The sequence below is a fragment of the Orycteropus afer genome, unplaced genomic scaffold (assembly GCF_000298275.1).
Source record: "Orycteropus afer afer isolate SDZICR_OR568_19922 unplaced genomic scaffold, OryAfe1.0 scaffold00049, whole genome shotgun sequence".
NCBI classification, from domain to species: domain Eukaryota; kingdom Metazoa; phylum Chordata; class Mammalia; order Tubulidentata; family Orycteropodidae; genus Orycteropus; species Orycteropus afer.
Genome location: NW_006921636.1, coordinates 12,033,120 through 12,059,271, shown reverse-complemented (window position 1 = coordinate 12,059,271; position 26,152 = coordinate 12,033,120). Strand labels below are relative to the sequence as shown.

Below are 26,152 nucleotides of genomic sequence, written 5' to 3'. Positions count from 1 at the left end.
GAACGGGTGCGTGGCTCGGACTCACGGTGACCCCGTGTGTGATGGAACAGGTGCGTGGCTTGGACTCACAGTGACCCCGTGTTGATAGAACTAAACCTTGCCTGGTCCCTGTGCCATCCTCACAAGCTTTGCTGGGTTGCAGCCCATGGTGCAGCCAGTGTGTCAATCTGTCCATCTCGTTGGGGGTCTCCCTCTTTTACCAAGTGTGATGTCTTGTCATGACTGCCTCCTGTAAGTTAGAATTTGAGCTTGGCACTGCCTTACAGATCCCCTTTTCTGCCTTCTTTTACCAAAGCTTTACATTGAAAAGGAATGTCAGAGCCTGTGGTAGACTCTTTAAATTCTTATCTCATTCAGTGCTCTTAGGTTATGTTTCATCCCCCAAACTCAACATTTAAAATACCCTAACTATTTCATGTTTGGTGTTAACCTAAATTAGCAAGTGAATGCTGTGTACTAAATGTAGTTTTTCTCTCTTTTTGTTTTTTTCTAAGTAGCCGGTGTGATTGGTTAGGAAGGTTTATTTTGCTGTAATGAGCTGTTGACCTCTTTTTCTTTTCATTGACTCTTAGTGCTACTTGTTTTAAGGGCTTTAATTACGCAGATGATTATAGCACTGTGGCCTGTAACTAGGCTGACCCACTTGTGTGCATGCATGGATTATGGGAAATTTGTCCTTTTTTATTTAAAGATTTGTTCCAAATGGAATTTTTATATTTCAAGTGCTAATTAATTCCATGGGCTGGTTGTTTGTTCCCTTTGGTTTCTGAGCTTGGATAGTTTTAGGATGTCTAATGAACAACATGCATTTTTTATCATGGTCATGACACAAATCATGTCAGCCCCTCAGCATTTGCCGGCTGAGTGATGTCAAATAAACTCAGTTCACAAATGACCAGCTGCAGGTTTTGTACTTCAGATTTGGGGCCATAAGTTTGACAGACTTGCCCTTATTTTGAAATCTTTACCTTTTACTGTTTTAAGAGTTACTTAAACATTTCATTTTGGAAAATTAAAACATATATACATATACAATTAAAACATATACACATATACAATTAAAACATATACATTGGGTTTCCAGTCTTGGAAACCCAATGAGGGTCACTATGAGTCAGGATGGACTCCATGGCAGTGAATTTGGGGGTTTTTTGGTATACACAGTTACAGAGAATCATACCATGAGCCCCTCCCCGTGTCCCCAGGATTTCCAGAAGGAAGGGATGGGTGGTTTTTAAAGGAAGCCTGTCTCCAGTGATAGACTAGTGATCCTGCTGCAGCTGAGGGAGTGTGTTTTAGGTTTTGTGTATCTGAGTCTGACTAAGGAGTCACAGTGTGGTTGGAGGGAGGGATGGAGGGCAGGAGGTAGGATGATTATTTCATAGAGACCTCAAGAACCCCTGTAAGAACCCACAATGTGCACCACAGCCCACACTGCAAACAAACACAGCGCACTACCATCGGGTCGGATCTGACTCCTAGCGACCCCTCCTTGGGTTTCTGAGGCAGTATCACTATGGAAGTAGATTGCCTAACTTTCCTTCTGAGGAGTGGCTGCTTTGAAAATTCTGCCTGGATAAAATACTGGTTTGGTTTGGAAAGCTTTTTCTATTTGTCTTGGTTTCCTTTCTTCTCTCTCTCTCTCTTTTTTTTTTCCTTTAGATTTTTAATTTGTCTGTTTTATTTTTGACAAGGGCTCTGAAAGAACCTTGTTTGCCCCCAGGAAGGGGAGGAGGGTGCCTTCCTAAGGCCCTGTGATCTGAGGCAGGGTTCGGATGGTTATGCTTTTTCTGGGCCAGAAGAGGGAGCTCTGGAATAGTCTATAAGTTAAAATTGTGTTTCCATGTGTGTTCCCAAATCCCCTTTCTATGGTAGTCTTTATTCTAAATCAAGACTATTGTTTATTTATTTTTAAGTATCCATGGCAACACTAGGGCAGTGCCGTTACTTTCTTTAGGTGGGAGATTGGGTACTTCATACTTGGCAAAGTGCAGGGAAGATGAAAGTCTGCCCAAACACATCCAAGTACTGGAAGCCTGTTCCTCTCCCATCCCAGGTTTTTCAGTGGACGTTAGCCAGAACTGGTGGCTTTGCTTTGCACCATGGTACCAGTCTGTAGTTTTGAAACCATTGTCACCCAAGATGGCTATAACCAAGTGATTGAATAAATATTTTTAATGAAACTAATAGTTCTTGTGCACAAGTGACTTAGGAAAAGTTATTTTATATATCAAAAGAAATGTTAATGACATATTTTAGCCTAGTCATTTCCTTTAGTTTTAATCTTATTCCATATTCACTACAGAGAAGTCTGATCCTTTCTTTGAATAGCCTTTGCCTTTTCTTTTCTTTTTTGGGTCTTTTTGTTACTGATTTGCAGTAGTTCTTTATATTTTGGGCACTAGTTTTTTGTCAGTTTATGTGCAATGTCAGAATTTGTTCCCAGTTTGTGGCTTATGCCTTTAACATTGTAGTGTCTTAGCAGCTTTCATTTTCATGATGTCAGGAGCTCTCGTGGTGTAGTGTCTAAGGCACTTGATTGCTAACCAGAAAGTTGCCAGTTCAAACCCATCAGCCACTCCTCAGAAGAAAGACTGGGCTATCTAACTCGGTAGTGATACTGCCTTGGAAACCCAAGGAGGGGTCGCTAGGAGTTGGAACCGACTTGATGGCAGTGAGTTTGGTTTTTTGATTTTAGGGAAGTCTTTGCTACTTCTTCTTGTTATCTGCCGTTGAGTCAGAACCGACTCTAGCAACCCCTCCTTGGGTTTACTACTTAGATGCCTTAAAAATTGTCTTCTGTTTTATTTATTTTTTTCTTTTTCTAAAAGTTATAAAGTTTTACTGTTCACTTGAGGACTTTAATATATTGGGAATTTGTTTTTGTTTATAATATGACCTGTGGTCATCTGATTTTATTTTTCCATTTGAAAGACTTGGTTCCTCCCAGCACTCAGACCTTTGGTCTTGCTACCATCTCAGGCCTTCCTTGGTCATCTATTTAAACTGGATTCCCTTTCTCCTCATTTTTCTTTTCAACATAGATTGCTAGTTGAGATTTATATCATTATTCATCTGTTTTTATTATGCTGATTGTTCCTATTCATTAGTATGGTTATCTTTCCATTTGGTTTATTTCTTATATTCTTCAATAACATTTTATAATTTTATCTACAGTATTGTTTCAGATATGTAAAAAAAAAATATTTTCAGATACTTTGTTATTTTTGTTGCTGTTATAAATGATTTCTGAGGCAGTACCTCTACAAAAGTAGATTGCCCAACCTTCCTTCTGAGGAGCAGGTTTGAACCACCAGCTTTCTGGTTAGCAGTCAAATGCCTTAGGTACTACGCCACCAAATTTCCCATTATAAATGGTATACTTTCTTAAACTTTTTTTTTTTTTTTTAACATTTTTGCTTTTGTAGACAACTGCTGTGAATTTTTATGGATTGTATTATTCTTTGACAGATTTTCTAGGGTTGCTTTTGTGTTTCTGTGTATGTGTATGTACATGTGTATGTTTCATGAAGCCGTTTTTATGGTTTACGAATTATAATAGCATTTTTTCCTTTTAATCCTTATGTATCTTTCTGTCTTACTAAAACCTCCAGTATAGTGTTCAACAGTAGAAGTGGAAGTGGGAGTTCTCTTGTTCCTTGCCTTTCAGAAAATTCTCCCAATGTTTTGCCAGTAAGTCTGATTTTGCAGCAGGATTTGCTAGATAACCCCTCACCAGGTTAAAGAGGTTCTTTGCTATTTCTAGTTTAAGAGGTTTTTTGTTTTATTTTTAATCAAAATGGGTGTTAAATTGTATTGTTTGTTTTACGAGTTCAGCATATAGCTGTTTGATTTTCTTGCTTACTCTGTGAGCAAGTGGTATGTTAGTTAACACAGAGTTAGCATGATAATTTCTTCTCTAACTTGTGTTTTAGCTGCATCCTGTCAGTTTTCATATGTGGTGCATTGTAAGTATTGCCTCCCAGCTTGTGGTGCTTAAGTGCTTTTTAAAAACCAAATACATGATTTTTAAAATGGCCTATTTTTAATTTTCAGTTTCAGAAAATTGCAGTCAAAGAATACAGTCTGTATGATCTCAATTTGTTGGCTTTTTCTTGAGATGCTGTGACTCAGTGTGTCATTAATTTTGTGAAGTGTTCTTCGTGTGTCTTAGAAAGACTGTGTGTTTTCTAATTCCTGAGTGCAGAAGCCTGTACATATCCAGTGAGTTTAGCTTGATAATTGTATTCAAATTGTCTTGTTTTTACTAGTTCTTGATACTTGATTTTTCAGTTTCTGGGGGAAGTATATGGAAATCATCACTCTATGATAGTAGATTTGCTCTTTTTTCTCTGTACTTCTGTTCATTTTGGTTTTTATATTTTGAGGCTCCTTGTTAGATGCATACACATTCAGAATTGTTGATGCTTCCTGGGGAATCGTTTTTTGATCTTCCCAGCATCCCTGAGCTATTGGTGCCTCACATGCAGACCCCTCCCTACAGGATGAGGTGGTTGAAGTTCAGAGGGGGGGGTTCTGCGTCTTACCAGAGGTCACATTAGAGCTCTGACTTCTTGACTCCTGGTCCCCATTGCCACTGTGATGCAGAGCTTCTTGTTAAATACTGTAAAAAGCTGCATTTCTTGCCTTCTGACATACATTTCTGGAATCTTCAGACATCATTCTGGTGAAACCTAAGGTTATTGTGATACTGGTGTTTTGTGTTGTCAAGATGAATGAGATAGTACGCAGAAAAGATTTTATAGGTGGGTGGATGGATGGATAAAGCAAATGTAGTAAAGTGTTACTAGTTGGGGAATTTAGATGAAGGGTATCTGGGTAGTTTTTATAAAATTGTGAGTCTAAAATTATCTCACCATAAACATTAAATAATTTTTAATCCAAGATTTTTCAGTTTTGTAAAATAAGCTTCAAGAAACTTATTTGGAGAATAGGTCAATTTAAAGAGCTTCATATAAGAGTTTTCTAATAAAATGGTATCTTGAGTCTGTTGGTTGCTACTGTCTGATTCAGGCATTGATTCTGTCATTAATAGTGATTTAAAACTGCGTGCTTCTAAAAATCAAGTACATTATAGAGGTCTAGGAAAATGGTAACTATTGTTATTAATATATCTTTCAAAGTAATATATTGGCACTGAACAGCATTAGTACTGCTGTGAAAATAATGAGATTTGTCTTCATCTTGTCTTCTGTGTGTTTTACATTAAATTATATGTGTTTTCTCACTTTTGGGTGCATCCTTAATATGCAGAAAAATGGTTTTACCATTACTCATCTCAGGCACACGTCTTTTTTTAAAGGAAGAGAGTCTCCGGTCATTATCAAATAAGATGTTAATAATGTTTAGGAGTTTAATTGAAAACTAAAAGTTAAATACAGAAAGAATCCATGCTTTCCAAAGCATACTAAAAAATATTTTGGTACATAAAGTATATATTTGGAAGCCAAAAAAAAGAAAAGGCAAGATATTATTTTAGAGAAGGATAATCATGGAGCAACTGAGGTAGTGCGGTGTAGTAAATTACCTGGTATGGCTTTTCTAGCCATAAGTCTTTGTAAACTCCATGGTGGAATTTGCTGTGAGCAACCGAATAACTCCTGATAGTTAAAATACCTGGGGTATTTCTGTTGGAAGTAGCACAAAGTAATTTTGGCAAGAGCCCCTGGCCTTTCGTTTTAATACCAGTAATTTGCTCTCTCTCAGATACATAGAATTCTGATGTTGGGATTGATTAGTGGTCACTCTGCCAGGCTCAAAAGGAGTCTCTCTGACTTTTGGCTGAGAAAAACGTGCTCCTGAGAGACACATACATGCTAAGAGAGAGACACAAGAGACACGCGTTGCTAAGAGAGAGATCCAAGAGACATGCATTGTGAAGAGAGAGACTGTTGGCTGGGAGATAGCGGGCTGAGAGAGACTGAGCGTTGTTCCTGAACTTGAATTGTAGCCTCTTGCTTTCCTAATAAACCCCATATTCTATGACTTCTGTGTACCCACTGCAGCGAATTATCAAACCCAGCAGAGAGGTCATGGGTTCTGCAGAGGAGCAGTTGGTGTTGGGGTTGGTAAAAGGGCTGGAGGGAGGCAACATGTCTGGCCTCGTAGGAATAGGCCTTGGGCTACTGATGGTGATTCTGTCTTCCTCTTGTGGGGCTAGAGGAGCTCAGGAGATGCGGCCTCCTGGCCCCTTTGGCCGGTAGTTACTGAAATTGATTTGCATATTTTACAGTTTAGCAATTAAATGCTTCTGCACCATGTGAGGAAATGATAGGCCAAAGGATGGCCGCTTGCAATGCATATTAGGGACCCATCTGCTAAAGATTTGGTATGCAAGGGTTCTGCTTCCCAAGGCTCTGGCTGTACTGTCATGGTCTTCTTGTCTTCTTTTCACTCCCAAGAGATGCTTAGTGACCTCTTCCCCTCTCTTACCCCTAGGCTTCCTAGGACAGTGGGAGGCAGAAAGCTTGGACTACTGAGCTGAAAAATTGTTTGCCCTGACTCTCAAAGCCTTTCAACTTAGACCCAGTGTACTAAATGCAGAGGTGGATAATTTCTCTCTGGAACCCACATTTAGTTCACAAAATTCACATTTTTCCTTTAGAGCACATTATCTCTCTGAATTAGAATTTTGAAGCATAGTGGCATAGTTAAATTAGAGCAGTTCAGAAGCCTTTGTTAGGTAACTTCCTGGGACTTGCTGCTGCTATCACAGTTACTCTGGTATGATAGGTATCTATAGTCCGCAAAGGCCTAAGTCTCATGAAAGCACCTATTGTTTCATATTAAAACCAAAGGCCAGGCTTTTGCCGAAATAATTTTATTTCAGCACTGTCCATCAGATATTGGTCTTGGAGCTACATAAGATAGAAATTCTTGACTCACTGCCTATTTTTTTTTTCCCACTTGCAGTTATTTGAAGGAGGATGTTGTAACATTGCTTCTTTTGTGTTTTATCAGTCTTGTTCTCTGACTCAGATGATAGCATTTGCGGCTGTAGTTGTGTACTAGGTAACATCCATTCGGCAGCGTCTGACCACATGTATATATTTGTATTCCCATAATGTGATAATAGAGTTCAGAAATCCTGATTGGAGAATGGGGCATAGTAGATGTAACTGGATGTAGCAAATGCAACAGCTTCCCACATGTAACATGCATAGGTCATACCTTTGTGTATGAAGTGATTGTGTTGCCAGGCATAAATGATACAGTACATACATACCCTGTAATACGTATGTTTTGGTAGTCATAATAAATGCCTATGTTACTGGTTTATGTATGTACTGTACTATACTTTCTATTGTTATTTTAATGTGAACTTTCCCAAATTACAAATAAAAAGTTTACTGTAGAACAGTATATGTTTGACTCATAGGGAGCAGCACCCAATCTTGTGTGTCATGACTGTTGAGTGTTGTAGTGTTAATCTCTCTGTTTAATTTTCTTGAGAAGATATTACTGTGAAGTGCGTCAGGCTCCCAAACACAGCAAAACCACTGCTAATGATAGCATTAGCAAGACGCAAAGGAGAAGTCAGTTTGGAAGTGAAACAAAAGGTTATTTAGCAACATGAAAGTGGAAGATCAGGGAATGCTTTTGTTTGCTAAGTGTGTAACACGGTGTTCACAAAGCGTCCAAGTCACGTCCAAGAAGCGTCCTGTTTCACAGAATGTATTGTGGACATTCAGCGATGGAAGCTTGTATAGTAATTAAGCCATAAAATACTACAGGTATTTTAACACTTCTTTTACCAGAAAAGCCTTACTGTATAATTTCTGATCCCTTCAGGGTTTTTTAAACTCGCATTAGAGAGTATTAAGTGCCCCTGTGTGCTTACCACTCAGTATCGTACGGGAATTGCAGATAATGTTAGTACAATTATAAAACCAAAGCAGAAAACTTGAAACATCTAGTTTTGTTGGGATCACATCTCTGAATAAGGCCTAGAGAAGTAAAAAGGAGTAGTAGAAAGAACATTGATTTTGGAATCAGTCTTTGGATTGAAGCTTAGCTCAGGGTCTTATAGACTGACTCACCTTAGGCAAGTTATTTCTTTTTTTCAGCCTCAGTTTTCCAGTCTGTGAAAAATGGAACATAAATATGCCTAGCTTGTAGGGTTGTTAAGAAGATACAAGATAATATATGTAAAACAACATATAAATGGTCAAAAATAGTAGCTATCAATAATACATATGAGCGTGGTTTTTTTATCGGACCTAAAAGTCCTTTCAACCAAGACTGCTTTTCTGCATCTTTCTCTTGCTGGTTATGCTTTTAGTTTTACTCTTGGTATGAGTGGTGTCAGGTAATTGCCGTCTCTGCATCTGAACACTGGCGTGAAAATGGCTGCTCTCCAGGAAGGTTAGTGTCCATTTCATTCATGTCTTACAAGTGCACTGAGAAGAGAAGGAGTGTGTGGACATGGGTGTGTGTTTTAAGTTCTTGGGCAATAAGGTGATAGATGTTTGGAGAATCTGTTAAGTAGTTCAGAATACAAGATGGCAGGTTTGAAAGAAGGGCAGACTTCAGAGCCACAGGACCTCCTTTGTGAACTTTCAAACTCTTATCTTAAATCTGTGGAATTTGTTGCTTGCTAGATGTGTTCGCATCCCTGAAAAATAATCACTGTGGCTCACTGGGCATTTTATCACAAGCTCCCTCCTGGGTGAGATTTATAATGGAAGCACAGACATGTTGGCACTTAGACTTTTCTCACAGTTGCACAAATAATTCAAGGTCGCCCTGCCAGAGTGGAGACCAAATCCTAATTATGCAATTTTTCTAATTGCATCCAGATGTTGGGCCCACTTTTATCTTTGGAATCCATTAACATTCTTGATTCTTTTGGGATGAGCCAAAAAGCACAGTCTTGGTGCCTGAAAATTCATTCAACTCACTCTGCCAGACCACGTATTAGGATATGAAAGTACCAGATCTCAGTGTGACTTGGGTGAAGGGCTTATAGCCTCTATTTTTGGGAAGATAAGGGGCTCTGGTATAGTCATATTGGCAAAAGAGTCAAGAATAACCATGGGGGAAATACAGTTCCAAGAGAGGGAGAGAGCACTTCATCACAGTGGTGATGAAGAAGAAAGGGCATTGAGGACCTGGTTACTATACCTCAGAGCCAGATACATCGGTCTGGATCAGTTAGTAGAATATGTGTACCTGGTACTGTAAGCTATTCTGACCTGCCCACTCTTGTTGATCAAGAAAATGGTGGTACATTTTGGTATATGAATTTAAATGGATCTATAAAGAAAAAGTTAGATGAGCCCTTTAAATATTTATGTTCTAATAAATGAAACAACTTGGAAGCAGTATTGGTTAAAAATGAATATTTAATGCCAACCAAGCAGTTTTCAGTAGGTAGTCACTATGTGTCATTATTGTGTAGTGTATAGAAATGAAATGAGATGTTTATTGCTGACTGGAAACCTGTACATGAAAAGGAGAAGATGCCTTTTGTTAATATCATCACTAATGTTTCTAGATGCTTACTGTACTATAGGGAGCTCTGGTACCATAGTGCCTAAGACACTTGACTGCTAACCAGAGGGCTGGCAGTTCAAACTCACCAGCCACTCCTTGGAAGGAAGGTTGGACAATCTACTTCCGTAGTGATACTGCCTCAGAAACCCAAGGAGGGGTCGCTATAAGTCAGGGCCGACTCGATGGCACATAACAACAACGACAACAACTGTACTATACCTGGTCTTTCTAATACCTTCTCTGTATGGAACATTACCCTGGATGTTTCAGATATTGGCATTTGATAATGATATAACTTAGTTGAGGAGCTGGGACATAAGAAGAGGTCACATAGTGGATAAGTGGCCCAGAAAAGTGTTAAGGATTTATAGGAAGGAAGCTTCAATCTGTGGGAAGGCTGGGGGAGGACATTCCAGGCATGTGTAAAGTCAGTAAAGGTAGAAATATGTGTGCAGAATTCAGTTTGGCTGAAGCACAGAGTTCATGTAGGAGAATGATGGAAAGATGTGGATAATGACTGGACATTGGAGGACCTTGAATGCCAAAGTAGGGAGTTTTAACTTGTAGTCATTAAGGTATGGATCATTTGTGGCTGTAGCCCTCTTGTGTCTGTTTAGTTATGCTCCCTGTGTTTTCTCTAGTCAGTTAGCCTCAGAAATTTGGGTTTACATCTCTTTGAATAGATGTGTACAACTTGAGTACCATTGCCCAGAGTTCAGGGGAATTTGCAGAGAGGTGATTATTGAAACTGATTAACTGGAAGAGTTATTCCTAGTTTGGTTCCAAGGAATTGTGTAATTTATGATTCCAGCAATTCCTAGTGGCTCCAAAGAACATTCAAAGGGATATTTATGGGCACACACAAGACCTTGGATAATAACTTGTGTGATTAAATGAGTTAATATATGTAAAACACTTAGGTGCCTGGTTACAAAAACAAAACGAAGAAACCACACACACATCATAAATAGCACATGAAAACAAAACTGCCTTACGATATGAAGTACACATTAAGGCATATTACTCCAAGCCAGAGGAAGACTTTTGTGGGATTACTTGAGGTTGTTTTTCTTGCGAATATTTACACATGAAGCAGAGAAGAAAATATGCAGGCTTTGCCCAGTTCTCTTGTCCAAACAGAATGAATTATTATTAAGGTAGAAGAGTTATTATTTTCGAGATTAAGGAACAAGTAGGTTGACCATTGTGCTTTTCTTACTGACAATTTGAAAATGAGTTTGTGAAATGAGAGGGCATAAAATTTAATGTCTAGTAGATGGTTCATTCCAGAGGAAAGGAGGGGCTTTGGCCTTTGTCAGTCTCTTTCCCTGGTTCTGACTGCCTTGGCTTTGTGGAGCAGCTCAGAAAGACAGCTGTCCACTTTTCAAAGTTCACTTTATGCCGCTTTGCTTTCCTGAAAGACCTATGTTAGTACCCGTTTTTGCTAACCGCTAACCGGAAGAAATCCGAAGAGGATTTACACTTTTACGAAAGAAGGCAGAAAGCGAAAGTGGTGTTCAGCGCCTGTTTTGCAGCAAGCCTGGAAAGGCAGCCCGCAGTCCCAGCAGCCAGAGTGCCGCCACCTGGCTCCTTCCGGGAGTGCACTCAGCACTCAGCATCAGCCGCTTGCCGTTGAACTGTGTCTGTGAGCATCTTGTGCTTCATCTCAATTTATATTGTACCTCAGTTAGCAAGATGTGTCCTAAGGTGTCAGAAAAGCCTAACAGAGCTCATTAAGGTGTTAGGCTTAGTGTAAAACTGGACGTAACGCAGCGTTTCAGTCTCAGTCAACAAAATAAAGACACTGCATGCGTTGGGCTTGCCTGTGTCCACCATTCATACTGTTTACATGCAGGCAGGCAGAGTTTTAAAAGCCGCTGAAGTTACTTTTTTTTTTTTTCTCTCTGTGTTAGTGTTTCTTTAGGATTTAGGTATTCTTTGGTAGATTATTTATTGGGTTTGGGAACACTCAAAATTTTTTTCCCATATGTTGTTGTTGTTAGGTGCCGTCGAGCCGGACCCGACTCATGGTGACCCCTCCTTGGGTTTCCAAGGTGGTATCACTACGGAAGTAGGTTGCCCAACCTTCCTTCCTAGGAGTGGCTGGTGGGTTTGAACCACCCACCTGCTGGTTAGCAGTCAGGTGCCTTAGGTACTATGCTACCAGAGCTCCTAAAATAAGTTAGTGGTAATTGCTTCACATTGTTATTCCAGCTCACAAAAGGTTTCATAGAAATGAAACCAATACTCACCAATAGCAAGGGAAAAGCAAATAGTAGATGAAAGGGATCTTTTTGCTTTTTTAAAAATTTGAGTAATTGTTATACAGTAAAACATGTGAAAGCTGGAACCTTTGTAAGAGTATTGTGTCAGAGAAGGACAGCTCAAATAGCAGGAAAGTTCACTGATAGAGAGCCATAGAAAAGTGCTAAGACTGTACCCTGTCAAAGGTGGAAAGCTTGCAAGATCTGGAAAACAAGGCAACCCTGTCGTGTTCTGGCTCTCACAGGCTTCACTGTATAATTCACATGCCATACGGTTCATTCATTTATGCAGTGGCTTTTAGAATATTCAGAGTTGTTCAACCATTGTCACAATCTAATTTTCTAAAGTTTTCTATTGTTTAAATTACAATTCATGTATAAAATTACTCATTTTATGGTGTACAATTCAGTAGTTTTTAATATATTCACAAGGTTGTGTCACCATAACCACTATCATATTCCAGACAGTTTTGTCCCCAAACCTCCATCCTGTCAGTGGTCACTTCCTATCCCTCCCTCTCTCCATCCCTGACAACCACTAGTCTGCTTTCTGTCTCCATGGATTTGCCTATTCTGGATCTTTTTTATGAATCATGTAACATGTGACCTTTTGTGTCTGGCTTTCGCTTAGTATAATGAGTTCACAGTTCATTTGTTTTGTAGCATCTGTCAGTACTTCATTCCTCTTTATAGCTGAGGAATATTCCATTTGTGGATATACCACATCGTATTCATCCACAGTCTAATTCCAGGCAGCTACTACCCTGCTTTCTGTATGTTTGCCTGTTCTGGGCATTTCCTGTATGGAATTGTGCAGTCTGTGAGCTTTGTGACTGGCTTGTTTGATTTAGCATAGTGTTGGTACGGTTCTTCATGGGCAGCGTCCTTGAGTGCTTCATTCCTTTTTAATATCCCTCTGTATGAATAGAGCACATTTTACTCATCCACTCATTAATTGATGGACGTTTTGGTTTTTGGGTCTTTCTGCTTTCACATGACGTTTTCAAAGAAAAATAGACGGTACACTTGCTTATGAATTCGTTGCTTTGTCTGTGGGCTTCAGCAGATTGTCTGCTAAGCTTGCCAGATGAAACTTCAAAGAAAAACGATCCAGTCTTGCTATAGGAGTTCATGCCTTTCCTGCATCAGGAAACAAGCGGAGCAAGATGTGGCATTTTCACAGCTTTACTTCTCTGCTTAGTCCTTCCTCCTTATGGTGTCAGGTTTCTTGTATTACAATTCAACTGCACATCTTCATTTCCTGGGATACATCTGAAGAAACACCCTAGCTCAAGTTGAAACAGAAAATCCACCAGCCAGCTGAAGGCCTGGGGACGGCATTGCCTTTAATCAGCAGGGAGCAACGCTCTGAGGCTACTCAGTACTGGCAGGCTGCTGTCCTGGAGTCTGGCTCATCTAGCTCAAGGGCTCTGAAAGGAAAGTCAAAGACAGCGTTCCTGGGAAACTCCCATTCCCCCCACTCTTTCTACACTCAGCTCAGTGGCCGTTCTGACATGTAAAGAGTCTTCATTTCGATTTCAGAGCATTTGCAATACAAGATGCAGCTCATCAGACTGAAAACCCAACGGTCGGGGTTTAAGTCCTTGGCAGTTCCTACCTAGGAAATCTTAGCCAAACTTCTCACTTACGAAAAGTGAGTAATAATATATGCCTCAGTAGGTTCTTTGAGGACTAAGTGAGGTTGCACATTATCTCACTTGGTGTAGGTATCTAATGAAAGATCCTTGGTGGCACAGTAGTTAAGTACTCAACTGCTACCTGAGAAGTTGATGGTTTGATCCCACCAGCTGTCCATGAGAGAAAGATGTGGCAGGCCATTTCCATAAAGATTACAGACTTAGAAACCCTGTGGGGCCATTCTACTCTGTCCTGTGAGGTCACTATGGATCGGAATTGACTGGACAGCAGTGGTTTAGGTGTCCAGTAAGTGAGGGTCTCTTCCCTCTGCATTGGTGGCCTTGAGGTTTGGATGAGAACATCATTTGAAAGCACCTAGTAGAAAGCCTGAAACTTAAAAGGTATTCCAATAAGTATTAAGTGAACTCAAGCCTGAGCTCCAAAAGAATAGAATTCTTTTTATAAATATGGAGTGGAGTGTGTGTGTGTGTGTGTGAAAGAGGGAGGCAGGGAGGGAGGGAAAAGATACACATTTTATCAGTAGCTTTTGCTATTAATAAACTTCCCTAAAAGTTAGTGGTTTAAAGCAACAACCATTTTATTTAATTCCAGACTCTGTAGGTTGGCCTCAGGGCGTTCTGGGTGGGCTGGGCCGGCTGGCTCCTGCCTGTGGGTCAGCTGGCAGGATGGGAGGTAGGCTGGCTGATGTTTCAGGGCCTCAGCTGAGACAGCTGCTGATTGGGTCTCTCTCTGTGTAGTCTCTCACCATCTAGCAGGCTTGCTCAGGGTTATTTACATGGTGGCAGACTACACATGAACATGAACTTTTCAAGTCTGTTCCCAATATATTTGTTGCTGTCTCATTGGTCAAAGCAAGTCACATGGCCTAGACCTGGATCATTGTGGGAGGGGACTGCTCAAGGGCATGAATAAACCAAAATCCAAACCAAACTCACTGCTGTGGAGTCGATTCAACTCATAGCGACCCCTCCGTGGGTTTCCCAGGCGCTTTCTCTGCAGAAGTAGATCGCCCAGTCTTCCTTCAGAGGAGTGGCTAGTGGGTTTGAACTGCCAGCCTTTTGGATAGCAGTCAAATGCCTTAACACTGTGCCACCAGAGCTCCCAAGGGCCTAAATACCAGGAGGAAATAATTGTGGCCATTTTTGCAAGCAGTTTACCTCAGATACTAATTGTGACAGTAGTCTCTATTTACTGAGATTTATAACCAGTATATAAATCAGACTAAGAGCAGGAATTACAGTTTAATTATGGTGTTATTAAGGAAAACTGTCTATTCCATTTAATCCAACGGTGATGCACTTTCACGGATGAAGAAGCAGTATAGTAAAAGCTGTTGATTTCTGGAATTGCTAAAAGTACAGGGATCACCTGTATATATGCTGTTTTTTGGCAGTTGAGGTGGCTTCCCCTACCAGTTGACTCATTCATTTCTTCAGCTTTAGTTCCATAAAATACTTTCATAACCTATATCTGTAGAAGGTATTTTATTGCTGTTCAGGCCAAGAAAAATTTAGTCACATCTTCCATCTGTTTTATTTTTTAAAAAAATAAAAAGGAAAAAAGAAGAGAATCACAGACAGTCCTGTCACTAAAATATTTGCTAATTGAGTTCAAACTATTTTTCATTTTGGTGCGGTCTCTGGCTTATGCCCATACAGATCTATTTTGTGACATATTTTAGATTAGAGGCTGTTGGTTGTCCCTCAAGGGATAAAGACTTCTTTGGAATGATTAACTGCAGCTGGAGCATAAATTTGTTTTTATAAGCTACTGCCAAGTTACAGAACCATGGAATTTTCAAAGCTGCAAGGGACATTAGAAATAACCTTGTCCAGTGTCCTCTTTCTGTAGATTAGGAACCTGTGATTTTCCCAAGATTACATAATCAGGAGCAGAATCTAGATCTTTGAAAACCCTAGGCTAGGGACTTTTGTGGTGTATTGTGCTGTTGCCAAAAATCAGGTTTAGTTTTGTTTGTACTCTTGAGTGTAACCTTTTAGCTAAACATTTTTAGTATAATTACATTTCTAACACCTGTGTGAATTTTGCTTCCAGCTTATGTATGCATGTGTGATTAGATTAAAAATTCTCTTATTACAGAATTCTCTATAGTTTTTGGAACTTTTTAATAAATGTCAGTTATAATGAGGTCTTTAATGCTGATATCAAAAGACAAAAACAAAGAAGTTTTAGATAGACTTTGTCCTTTCTGACCCTTCGTTGTTGAAAGAGACGAAGCACAGTTGGTGTTTCAGCTTCCAGAATATTAGAAATCTTTACATGGCCTGTCATCAAACAGGAACGACTCTGATACAAAGACAGCAAACATTCTCACCGACTCATCTTCACCGATAGCAGCTATACAGTGTCCGTACTCTGGCTTCCAGATGCTTCTTTGATTTTTGTGACCTGGTTTAGAATTCGACCACTGAGGTGTTGTCCTTAGTGTTTCATCCTTGAATTTCTGCCATGCAGCTGAAAGGAATTTAGGAAGCACCATGGAAGTCTATTGTAGTGATTACAAAATTTTCATTTTGTACATGATGTTTTTTTTTTTTTTAAAGAATAATGCCTTTCTTGATTTTGTAAAAAATTCCACAGGAGAAGGAAAAAAAAATTAATTACCTAACATTTCTTATTTTGAAGTTACCACTTTTACTGATGAACTCATCTCTGTCATTACTCTGTACGTATACAAAGATGGAAAAACAGACATGAAATGACAGACGTAATGAGAGAATGGTATGTGAGATATGAAATTTATTCTCAAACATTAAGTGGTATTTCCTAAGAAAGGAAATTGTCTTTTTTTTGTGTGTGTTTCCTAAGAAACTATAGTACAGTTACTTTTCTAAAGAAGGGCTTTCTCTTTTCTCCCAGCCTTTTAGAGTGTCACTCTGAGTGTGTGGAGTCTCTTTTATTCACTGATTTCATTGTGATGCTCACAGTGTCCTTTTGATGTGTCCCCATCAGTTCTTGAGCACTTGCTTGCTTTTGTTGGCACAAAAAAAGGTATTCCAGGCCCACTTTGTACTTTTCCTGCGCTAGGCGTGGAAGCAGCCTTTACTGTTAAGAAACACTGGTTCCTTTTAATGGGTCATGATATTTGGAAACCAGGATCTGAGTACTAGGAGAGCTCAGTGCTAATGAAGTGGCTTTGCTTCAGGAACTTTCAGTGAAGAAACATGTATGCATATTTGTGTCTGTTTAAAAGCATGAACTCCTAGTATAGTACCTTCATTTCAAATACCACAGAGTTACTCCTTGCTTTCCCTTGTGTCCTATTTTGATATTTAGATACTGTCAAGTCCCCTTCACAGAAGTTGTATCATTTTGCAGCCTTTGCAACAGAAAGCTTTGAATGCTGCCTACTTGAAACCTAAGAAATGGTTATCTCTGAGTGTTTTTAATTTGCGTTTCCCTTACTGTGAGTGAACCCACCAGGCATGGTTTTATATGTTTAAGGGCTGATTGAATGTTTTTGTATGCATGCTCTATTTTCAATTCTTTTAACTTACTTTTCTACTTTTTTGGGGTCCTTTCCCGCTGATTTTAAGAATTTTTTTATTTAGTGAGAGCTTACCTCCCTAATATATAAAAACGTCTTAAAATTTCTTTTTTTTTTTTAAAAAAATGTGATATTTGTTGCAAATATTTTCTCCCAGATTGCCATTTGTCTTTTTTCTTGGCTGTAGTGTATGTGCACTTATTACTTTTTAAAATTTATGATGTTTTCACCACACATAAGGTTTTTATTACATCTGGATTTTTGTCATGGTTAGAAAGCCTTTTTTTTCCACACCCAACTTTTAAATGAATTCACACAATTTCCTCTCGTATTTATGGTTTCCATTTTTACAGTTGGATCTCTTAATCCATTTGCAGTTTTTATAATTTGAGGTACAAGAGATAGGTCCAATTTAATCATCTCCCAACCAACTGGGCAGCCATTTGGACGTTTGGATTTTGGATTTTCCATTCTGTTTGCTTAATTGCTCCTTGCAGTTAGGATATGTTATATAAAAGTCTGCTGTGCACTGGGTATGTCAGCAGTCAGTAGTACTGCTGGAGTGGCTTGGCTCGAGGAGGCTCTATGAACACTCATCTGTTCATGTGATTTTGTGTCTCTCCTCCCTTCTGGTCCCAGAGGAGGGGCAGAAGGGGCTATTTCTTGGCAAATCCCAAACACCCTTGCTTTAACAAGTTTTATTTTGTTTTAGTTCCTGAAGAAATATATTATTAAGTAATAACTTTAATTTAAAAATTAAACACAATAAACATGAAAAACACTTCACATCATACCTAGCACAAACAGAGCGAAGCACACATGGGCCACATACCCATTGACTGGTCCTAACCAATGCTGTGTTTAATCCCTACTAAGTGTGGAGGCTGGAAGGAAGGTTGGGCAATCTACTTCCGTAGTGATACCGCCTTGGAAACCCAAGGAGGGGTCGCCATAAGTCGGGTCTGACTCGATGGCACATAACAACAACAAACAAGTGAGGAGGCACCAGGGAAATATGCTGTTGGCAGCTTCTGGAAATGTGTATATCAGGAGTGGCTGCTGTTGAACCTGGCAGTGATGATAAAAAGGTCACACATGTCTGAGAGTCAGTCAGGGTGTTGGCTTGCAGCTGCTCTAAGCTCTAGGCAGGTGTTGGGAGATCAGATTGAGTGGAAGAGGGAACCAGGAGAGAAGCACTTGCTATTCTGGCTCCTCTAGACACCTCCCATCAGCTTCTTAGGACTCCTATCTTTCCTGCTTACTGGGAACAGGGACAGTACAAACTCCCATGTTCACAGAAAGCTCTAGAAGAAGCTTCCTGTACTTCCCGATACTAGTACTAAACTAGTACCACTCACAGGCACAAAGATTCCTTAGCATGTGGAATAGGTCCCCTTAGCTAGCTAGGGCTTTAAGCCATGCTGGGTAGAGCTCTTCTTTCTTCATTGTTGTTGGCAGTTGTAGCTGTTGGTTTGCTCAGTGGTTGTTCGAGGCCCAAGCTAACGCTTCCTCCACCAGTCTTCCCTGTGTACCCCAGTTTGCATACGCAGTCCAACTTAGGGGCACATGTGATGTTTATCGTGAGTTCTGCTCATTTAATACTTACCCTGTACTATCGCCTTTAAAATAATAATAATAATAAAAACCTTACGAGGGAGTAAATAAAATCACGTATAATTCTGTCAGAGAAACACTGTTAACACTTTGCTGTATTTTCTTTCATTCTTGGTTTTTTCTCATATGGATACATTCTTACAGAGTTGAGATCACACTGTATTTATTGTATCTTATTTTTCTGCCTTAGCCTTTACAAACTGTTACCTCATAATCTCATAGTGTGTGGACTGTGATTTACTTGGGCTTTCTTTCCCCTGCATGTTTCTCTCATTAATCCATTGGATCATGAGATTATCAAGGGTTGTCACCCTACTGTGTATCTCCCCTGCCTACTCCTGTTCTTGTGGTGAATTTTCTACATGGCAGATACATTTTGTTTGCTTCTGTGTTTTCAGTCTGAATATGACAGGAACTATTTGCTACCAGAGACTCAAAAAGGATTACTTGTAGCTTGTTCAGAACCATTGCATCACCCAAGTCTTTCCATCTCAAAGATGGGAGATCTTTGCATGGATTTGAGGGGGACTGTGAATCCTCTGAAATTCTGTGAGAAGTACTTTGCGTGAACATTCGTGTCTTTTCCTGTGGTTTTCGTTAGCTTCCTGAAGGAATCTTCATTGCACAGAAAGAGCCACAATGCAGAGACGGTAGCCCACCTGAGGGGCTGTTGATGAAGCGTGTTAACAGAATGAGCCTGCCTTTTCATCCTCTCTTTCTCTGGGTTTTTAGGAAGAGATGAGACCGTGCAGCCCGCAAAACCATCTTTCCTGGAGTACTTTGAACAAAAAGAGAAGGAGAAGCAGACCAACAGCTTTGGCAAGAGCGTGCCTGGCCCACTGAAGACTCCCTCGGATTGGAAGGTACCACAGGATGGAGACTACGAGTTTGTAAGTAGTGTTGGAAGCCAGGTGGTTACGACTTCTGGGGGAAGTCTTTTGAAATATCACACGTCCAACTCTGTCAGCTCACCAGCGGTGCCTGGGCGTTTCCTCATGGCGGCCTCCGTCTCCTCTACCCACCTCTGGCAGCAGCTCCTGGGCTGAGGTCCTCATGAGTTTGGGAGACCAGCATTCTGACTGACATTAGAGGAGTTCTAGTACTCTAGTACTGGTTGGTGGTGTCTTTTCTATTTTTTGCCTTAAAAATCCTTTATTCACTTGCCATTTTTCTGCTTGTCAAGTTTAAAATTGTTAATGGTAAAGGAAATAATCTGCTAGCGAATGAAGCTACAACTGTCTTTAGTAGTTATTTGGGATTGTGATTTTTGTATTTAAGAACTAGACTAGAGAATAGTTGATGCTGTTTTGCACTGTCAGTTGTTTTGCTAACCCTCCTCTTAATTTTTAGGCTCTCTGAGAGGATTGTAAGGAGCTCTGGTGGTGTAGTGGTTAAGGCTTTTGTCTGCTATCCAAAAGGTCGGTGGCTCAAACCAATCAAGAGCTCTGTGGAAGAAAGATAAAGCAGTCTGCTTCCACAAAGATTTACAGTCTTGGAAACAGAGAGGGTTGCTGTGAGTCAGAATCGGCTCAGTGATAGTTTGATTTGGTTTGAGAGCATTCTGAATTTTGTCAGAATTTTGAAAATTGTTGCAAAGTTCCTTGCGAAAAACTTAGGTATGTTTTTCCTTTCTCTGCCATGGAACATTCTCCCTCAACCACAGACACTTATTACTACTGTTCACAGGGATTTAATGAGTAGAGACAATAAAAGTGTTGGGAGAAACATAAGGTAAAGAGTCTACATTCCTTTTCTGAGTATTTTTAGATGTTCTCTTTAGGAATTTTTTAATTTTTGTAGTCTTAAATTCTGAAGTTTGCTCCTTAGCTGTCATAATTCTGTTGGTGTTTATGAAAGAGCTGTGGCCACTGGATTTGGACTCTGAGAAGCCTTTCTTGTCCTGGCTTCCTTCCATCCAACTGACTGGCCCAGAGGGAAATGATGTCATTCTTCCATAACTCGGCTCCTACTTTTGTAAAGTGTCAGGTATGCCCTAGTTTATGTAACTAATGGTAGAAATCTTTTGAAGACCAGAGGAATTCACTCGAGGTTGTCTAACCAAGTAGTCACTGAACTCATGTTAGAACCCACGTTCATTTGTTTTGTTGTCTGTTGGTTCTTTCATTTAGTTAGTCTGTTTTTTGAGCACCACTATGTATGTGATACTTATCTAGGAATATCCAAAACTCACTGTCACCGAGTCAATTCTGACTCATAGTGACCTCTTCTTGGGTTTCCAAGGTGGTATCACTACAGAAGTAGATTGCTCAACCTTCCTTCTGAGGAGTGGCTGGTGGGTTTGAACCTCCAGCCTTCTGGTTGGCATTCAAATGCCTTAGGCACTATACCACCAGAGCTCCCATCTGGGAATATATTTGTGAACAAAACTGACAAATGCCCCTCCCTAATAGAGTTTTGAAGAGTCATTATGTGTTGGAGCTGACTGGATGACATCTAACGATAACAACAATGGAACTTCCATTCTAGTAGAAGGAAAATAGAGAAGCAACATATTTAGTGTGTCAGATAGTGATAGTGGCTATGGAAAGTATAAATAAGGAAAGGGAGATTGGGATGAGGGGGGAGGGAGACAGAGACACAGACAGAGGAGAGTGCTCTGGGCTGCTATTGTTAATCAATCAGAGTAGGCTCTTGAGACTTGAATTACTGTACGGACTCTTCTATGTTGCCAGTGCAGTTCTCTTGTAAGAATTGATAAGAGCTGGTTTTCTCAGTTCAGGAAGTCTTCAGACCACAGTGTTTAAATAACTGCCAGGTACCTGAATCACATCATCACTGTGATAGAATTTCTAGGCCTAATTTTCCTTCTTTTTTCAGTGTAGATCCTAAAATCCCAGTCATTTTAATCCTGGCCATTATTTCTGTATCAGTCATTCCAATGTATAGAGAATTTAGTTCTCTTTCTCACAGTTTTCCTGTACAAAGATCATTGGCAGAGACCATGTTTCAGTGGGCAAACTCTTTATACAAAGAGGCTTTAGTAGGTCTTTAGAGAGAGTGTTTTTGTTTTGGAAGCAGAGAGTTGCTGGTGGGAGTGGGGCCTGGAGCACCATGGATAAGTTAACACATGGTCCAACCTCCATTAGCCTGGTCCATGCGAGAGAAAGACCCCGAGACTAAGCCATAGGCCATAAGCTGGTGGCCTCCAGTCCATAGATAGTTTTGTGCATTTTGTACAGTGTTGAAATATTTTAGTTGCCTGTGTTTAAAAATTGAGAGATTTTACATAAAACGTGGGTCTCAGGTTTATCTTGAAAACTTGGATGATCTGGACACAACAGACCTGTGTTATTGGATGATGGTTGCCTGGAGCCAAGTAGCAGCTTCCCCCTTTGGGCATGACCTCTTCAGTTCTCCTTTCCAGTATCTGGCCTGCTTATCGGCTAATTGGCCAGACCGTGTGGCACTTACGGGCATTTGATGTTGGAACCCTGGCACTGTGTCGTTTGGATTTGTATACACCCATGTTGTGCCTGAGCCAGCCCATCCTGATGTATAAAACGTTACTCTGTTCACCTTGTGAGTGTCAGGAGGGTTTTAGTCTTTAGAGAATTTCAGACTAGCCATTGGAAGAAAATTGAGGGTCGATACATGAGCCACTACACCAAAAAGCACCAAAACACAAATGAAAACTATCTTCAGTGTCTTAACATTCTCTCTAGATAGCTCTTACCTGAATTGCAAAGCAACCATTTGAAACAGTAGTGTAAGATAGCAGTTCTCAATGTGATCCCTGGACCAGCAGTGATGGGATCCCTTGGGAACTTGTCAGAAATGCGTTTCCTCAGGTCCCACCCTAGATGTAGTCAATCAGAAATGCTAGGGCAGGGCTCAGTCATCTGAGTTTTAACCTGCTGTCCAGGTGATTCTAGCCCACTAAAGTCTGAGAGCCACTAATCCAAAAGGTGGTTTTTTTTTTTTAAATTGTGATTTGGGTGAAAATTTACAGAGCAAATTCACTTTGCATACAGCAGTTCACATACACTTTGTCTTGTGATATTGACTACAATTTACCCCATTGCAACAGCTCCCCTCCCACTTCCTCCCAATAGTTACCTCTTCCCTGTGTCCATCCCTCCATGCACTCCTGCCCCCTCAGCTGTCTCCCTGTGCATAAACAGCCCTTCTTTCGACCATGATTGTTCTCTCCAAGGAGTGTATCTACCTCAGGTACATGTTCAGCTCTTACCCCTGTCTTTTGTTTGGCTGGAAGCCACAGGTGTGTGTTCAATTCCAGACCTGAAGGGCAGCTAGGGGCCATAGTCTCAGTGGTTCCACCAAGCTCTATTGGACCGGCAAACCTGGTCCTTCCCCTCCTCCTTTTTTCCCCCCAAATGATTTTGAGTTTTGTTCCACATTGTTCTCCCTCTCTATCCAGGATCTCCTACATAGATCCCCCTCTGAGTGGTTGACAGTGGTAGCCGGGCACCATCTAGTTCTTCTGGTCTCAGTCATATAGGCTGCAGATCACATGGTGTACCAGTTGCCAGGACTAATTATTTTCATGAATCTTTGGTTTTCTTCATTCTTCTTTGCTTTGGATGAGGAGAGACCCATTGTTCCATCTAGATGGCCGCTTGCAAGCTTTTAAGATCCCAGTTGCTACTCACCAAAGTAGGAAGTGGAACAATATTTTGTGTAGTATGTTATGCCAATTGAGCTTGATGTCCCCTGTGACCATGGTCTCAAGCCCACAGGTTCAACTGCTCGGTTCCTCTGGGTAGTTGGCTGTGACCAAGAAGTGACTACAACCTTGTCCCAAAAGGTTTTTAAAGTGTAGTTTATGTCAGTTTCTCCTTTCTTTCCTATTAAGTGCTATAGAAATTCAGAGACAAGAATAGATTCTTATTTTATTAATATCTTAGAATGTTAGTAAGTCTTCATGCATACTAGCTCTGTCTTCACAACCATTGCATGAAGTAGATATTGTTTTATGAATGATAAAGTGAAGCTTAAAGGTCCAGACCCAAACCAAATCCACTGCTATTGAGCTGATTCCAACTCATAGTGACCCTGTAGGCAGAGTAGGACTGCCCCATAGGTCTTGCTTGGCTGTAATCTTTATGGAACCAGATGGCCTCATCTGTCTCCCATGGAGCAGCTGGTGGGTTTGAACTGCTTACTTTGTGTAGCAGCCGGATGTTTTGACCACTGTACCACCACAGCTCCTTTGGTTATAGTAAGTGGTAAAGCAAGGGTTTGAACCAAAGATTTTTGGCTCTAGAGCATACGCTCATAACCATCTACCCTGTATGGCCTTCTTTGAGGCTCTTAGCAAATTCTGTTCAAAAAGTAAACATGAAAACACTAGAGGAGCCCAGAAGAGGGAGCAAGAGCTCCAGGGAAGGCACCAAGAAGTCTCATTTGAAAAATGAATAGGAATTTTGAGCCAGAGAAGGAGGGAAGGGACATTCTAGGCAGAGGGCAGTGTGTCTGTGGAGGCACTAAGGAATGCAGTAGGGTCAGGAAGTACTGAGTAATTGTGTTTGGCGAGAGAAGGTGTGGGTGTGTGAGGAAAAGGAAACAGAGACTAAAAGAGGGACCTTCAAGTAAAGTAAATTAGTGCCCAGTGTACCCTTGTGTTTTTGGAAATACTTAGTTCTTTTTCAGATTTTTCCTTGATGTATCGGAGAAATTAAAAATAGCCTCCTAATGCATCACAAAGAGCTAGTGTCCCTCTTTGTGAGATGCTGGGTCATCAGGGTGTAGAGACAGCACACTGTTAATCCAAAATTAATTTGATTGAAGTAACAGAGCCTGAACAAAATTGATTATTTGGACTGTGTGGATAATTAGACGCCATTGAGCTGGCTTTTTGTGGTGGAGAAGGATAAGTTTTAGCCCTGGGTTTTTCCCAGGAGAGTGACAACAGTCTGATCTCATGAAACTTTGTCTTTCCCATTCTCTCCTGTGTCAGGCACCAGGTCTGATTGTAAGTGGAGATTTCTTTGGGTTTCTGTAATGACACGTTACTGAATTGTCAGAACAGAGTCAATTCTTTTTTGAAATCAGGTTGTACATTTTGCTTTTGGCTATGTTCTGTTGAAGTTAGATGTTTGGTAGGAGGTGAGAGTTATTACTGCCTTGTGTATAACTTAAAATCATGATTGATAAGGTAGCAGAGATGCTTTATTTACTCATGTTTAAATTAATGCTATGGAGGATGCACCTTGATGTTTTCTGGGCCCCATAGAGTTTTTGTTTATATAAGTTCTGTCTACTGGTATTTACTGAATTACAAATAAAGTTTGTAATTCAACTTTTGTAATTCAAAAATTTTAATAAAGTAATAAAAAATTAAATGTCTCAATTTAATTTTTTATTACTTTATTAAAAATAATAATAAACCTATTGCAGATTAATTTATATGAATATTTCTTTTTATGAAAAATAACTTTTCCAAACCAAAAAAAAAATCAGAAAAATGGTATTGTTAATACTTTTTCAACTTTTTTCAATGTCTCGCTTAATAGAAGGTAGCTGGACTGTTGTATCTGTTTCTGCATTGAGTCTGTTGTAGTATATTCTTTCAGTTGTAATACATGAAGAAATGTGGCCTACCGAAGGTATGTCATTGGAAAATGGAGAAGTATTTTAATGGCCTTTTCAGATAATTGTGGGTATTGTTGACAGTGCAGCAAAACTCAACAATGGTGGTTTCTCTCTCTGTCTCTCTCTCTTTTTTTTTTTTTTTAACTTTTTACTTTTATTGTGAAAACACACGTAATGAGACATTGAGCAGTGGTGGTTTCTTAAAGGCTAGTTGCAATGTGGAATCGGAAACCATTATCAATGGACTTTTCTTTCTGCATTGATCTGTGTTGCCCTTTGAATGGAACTTTTACTCATCCATGATTTTTTGACATCATGCACTGGTAGTTTGGAAAGTGGTTCACTGAGTTTTACAGATCTTTCCAAATGTTGGCACATTTCATTAGAAAACCCAAGGAAACCAGACCCACTGCTGAGCATCTTATTACATGTTTTCAGCACAAGAAAAGTAAAATGTTAAAAAAAAAAAAAAAAAAAAAGAGAGAAACCACTACATTATTATCATGGCATCTTATCATTCATTCTCCTTTCACCAACTGAAATACTTCTAACTATTAGGTAACACTTCCCATTATGTAGCGACCCTCAAGTACAATTTTTGTAGGAGAAACAGGACACGGCCTTCATTTTTGCTCTTTATGTGCCAGTTTTCAAAATGATAAGTTAGTTCCCTTGCATCCTTCAAAGATAACCAATGATTTTTTCTTTTGGTATCATTAGAAATTGAGGGATTTAAAAATATTTGATGTTTTTCAATATTTATAATTTGTATTTTTTATGTATTCAAATTGCCTCATCTTAATATGACCTTCTCACTGCTGTCGAGACAGATCCTACTCATAGGGACCCCTCCTTGGGTTCCTGAGCCATTATTGCTACAAAAGTAGATTGCCCAGTCTTCCTTCTAAGGAGTAGCTGGTGGGTTTGAGCTGCCAGCCTTCTGGTTAGCAGTCAAATGCCTTAGGCACTACGTCACCAGAACTCCTTGATATGACTTTAGTAGGCATGATTTACAACC

General features: G+C 40.0%; 1 protein-coding gene across 1 annotated transcript in view; it reads left to right on the top strand.

The window, feature by feature from the left end:
* STK4 (serine/threonine kinase 4) overlaps positions 1–26,152 on the top strand; it is a 109,736-nt gene that overhangs the window by 40,614 nt on the left and 42,970 nt on the right. The window contains exon 10 of the mRNA XM_007938393.2: positions 19,294–19,451. Coding sequence (XP_007936584.1) covers positions 19,294–19,451 — 158 coding nt within the window. The remainder of the gene's footprint in view (positions 1–19,293; positions 19,452–26,152) is intronic.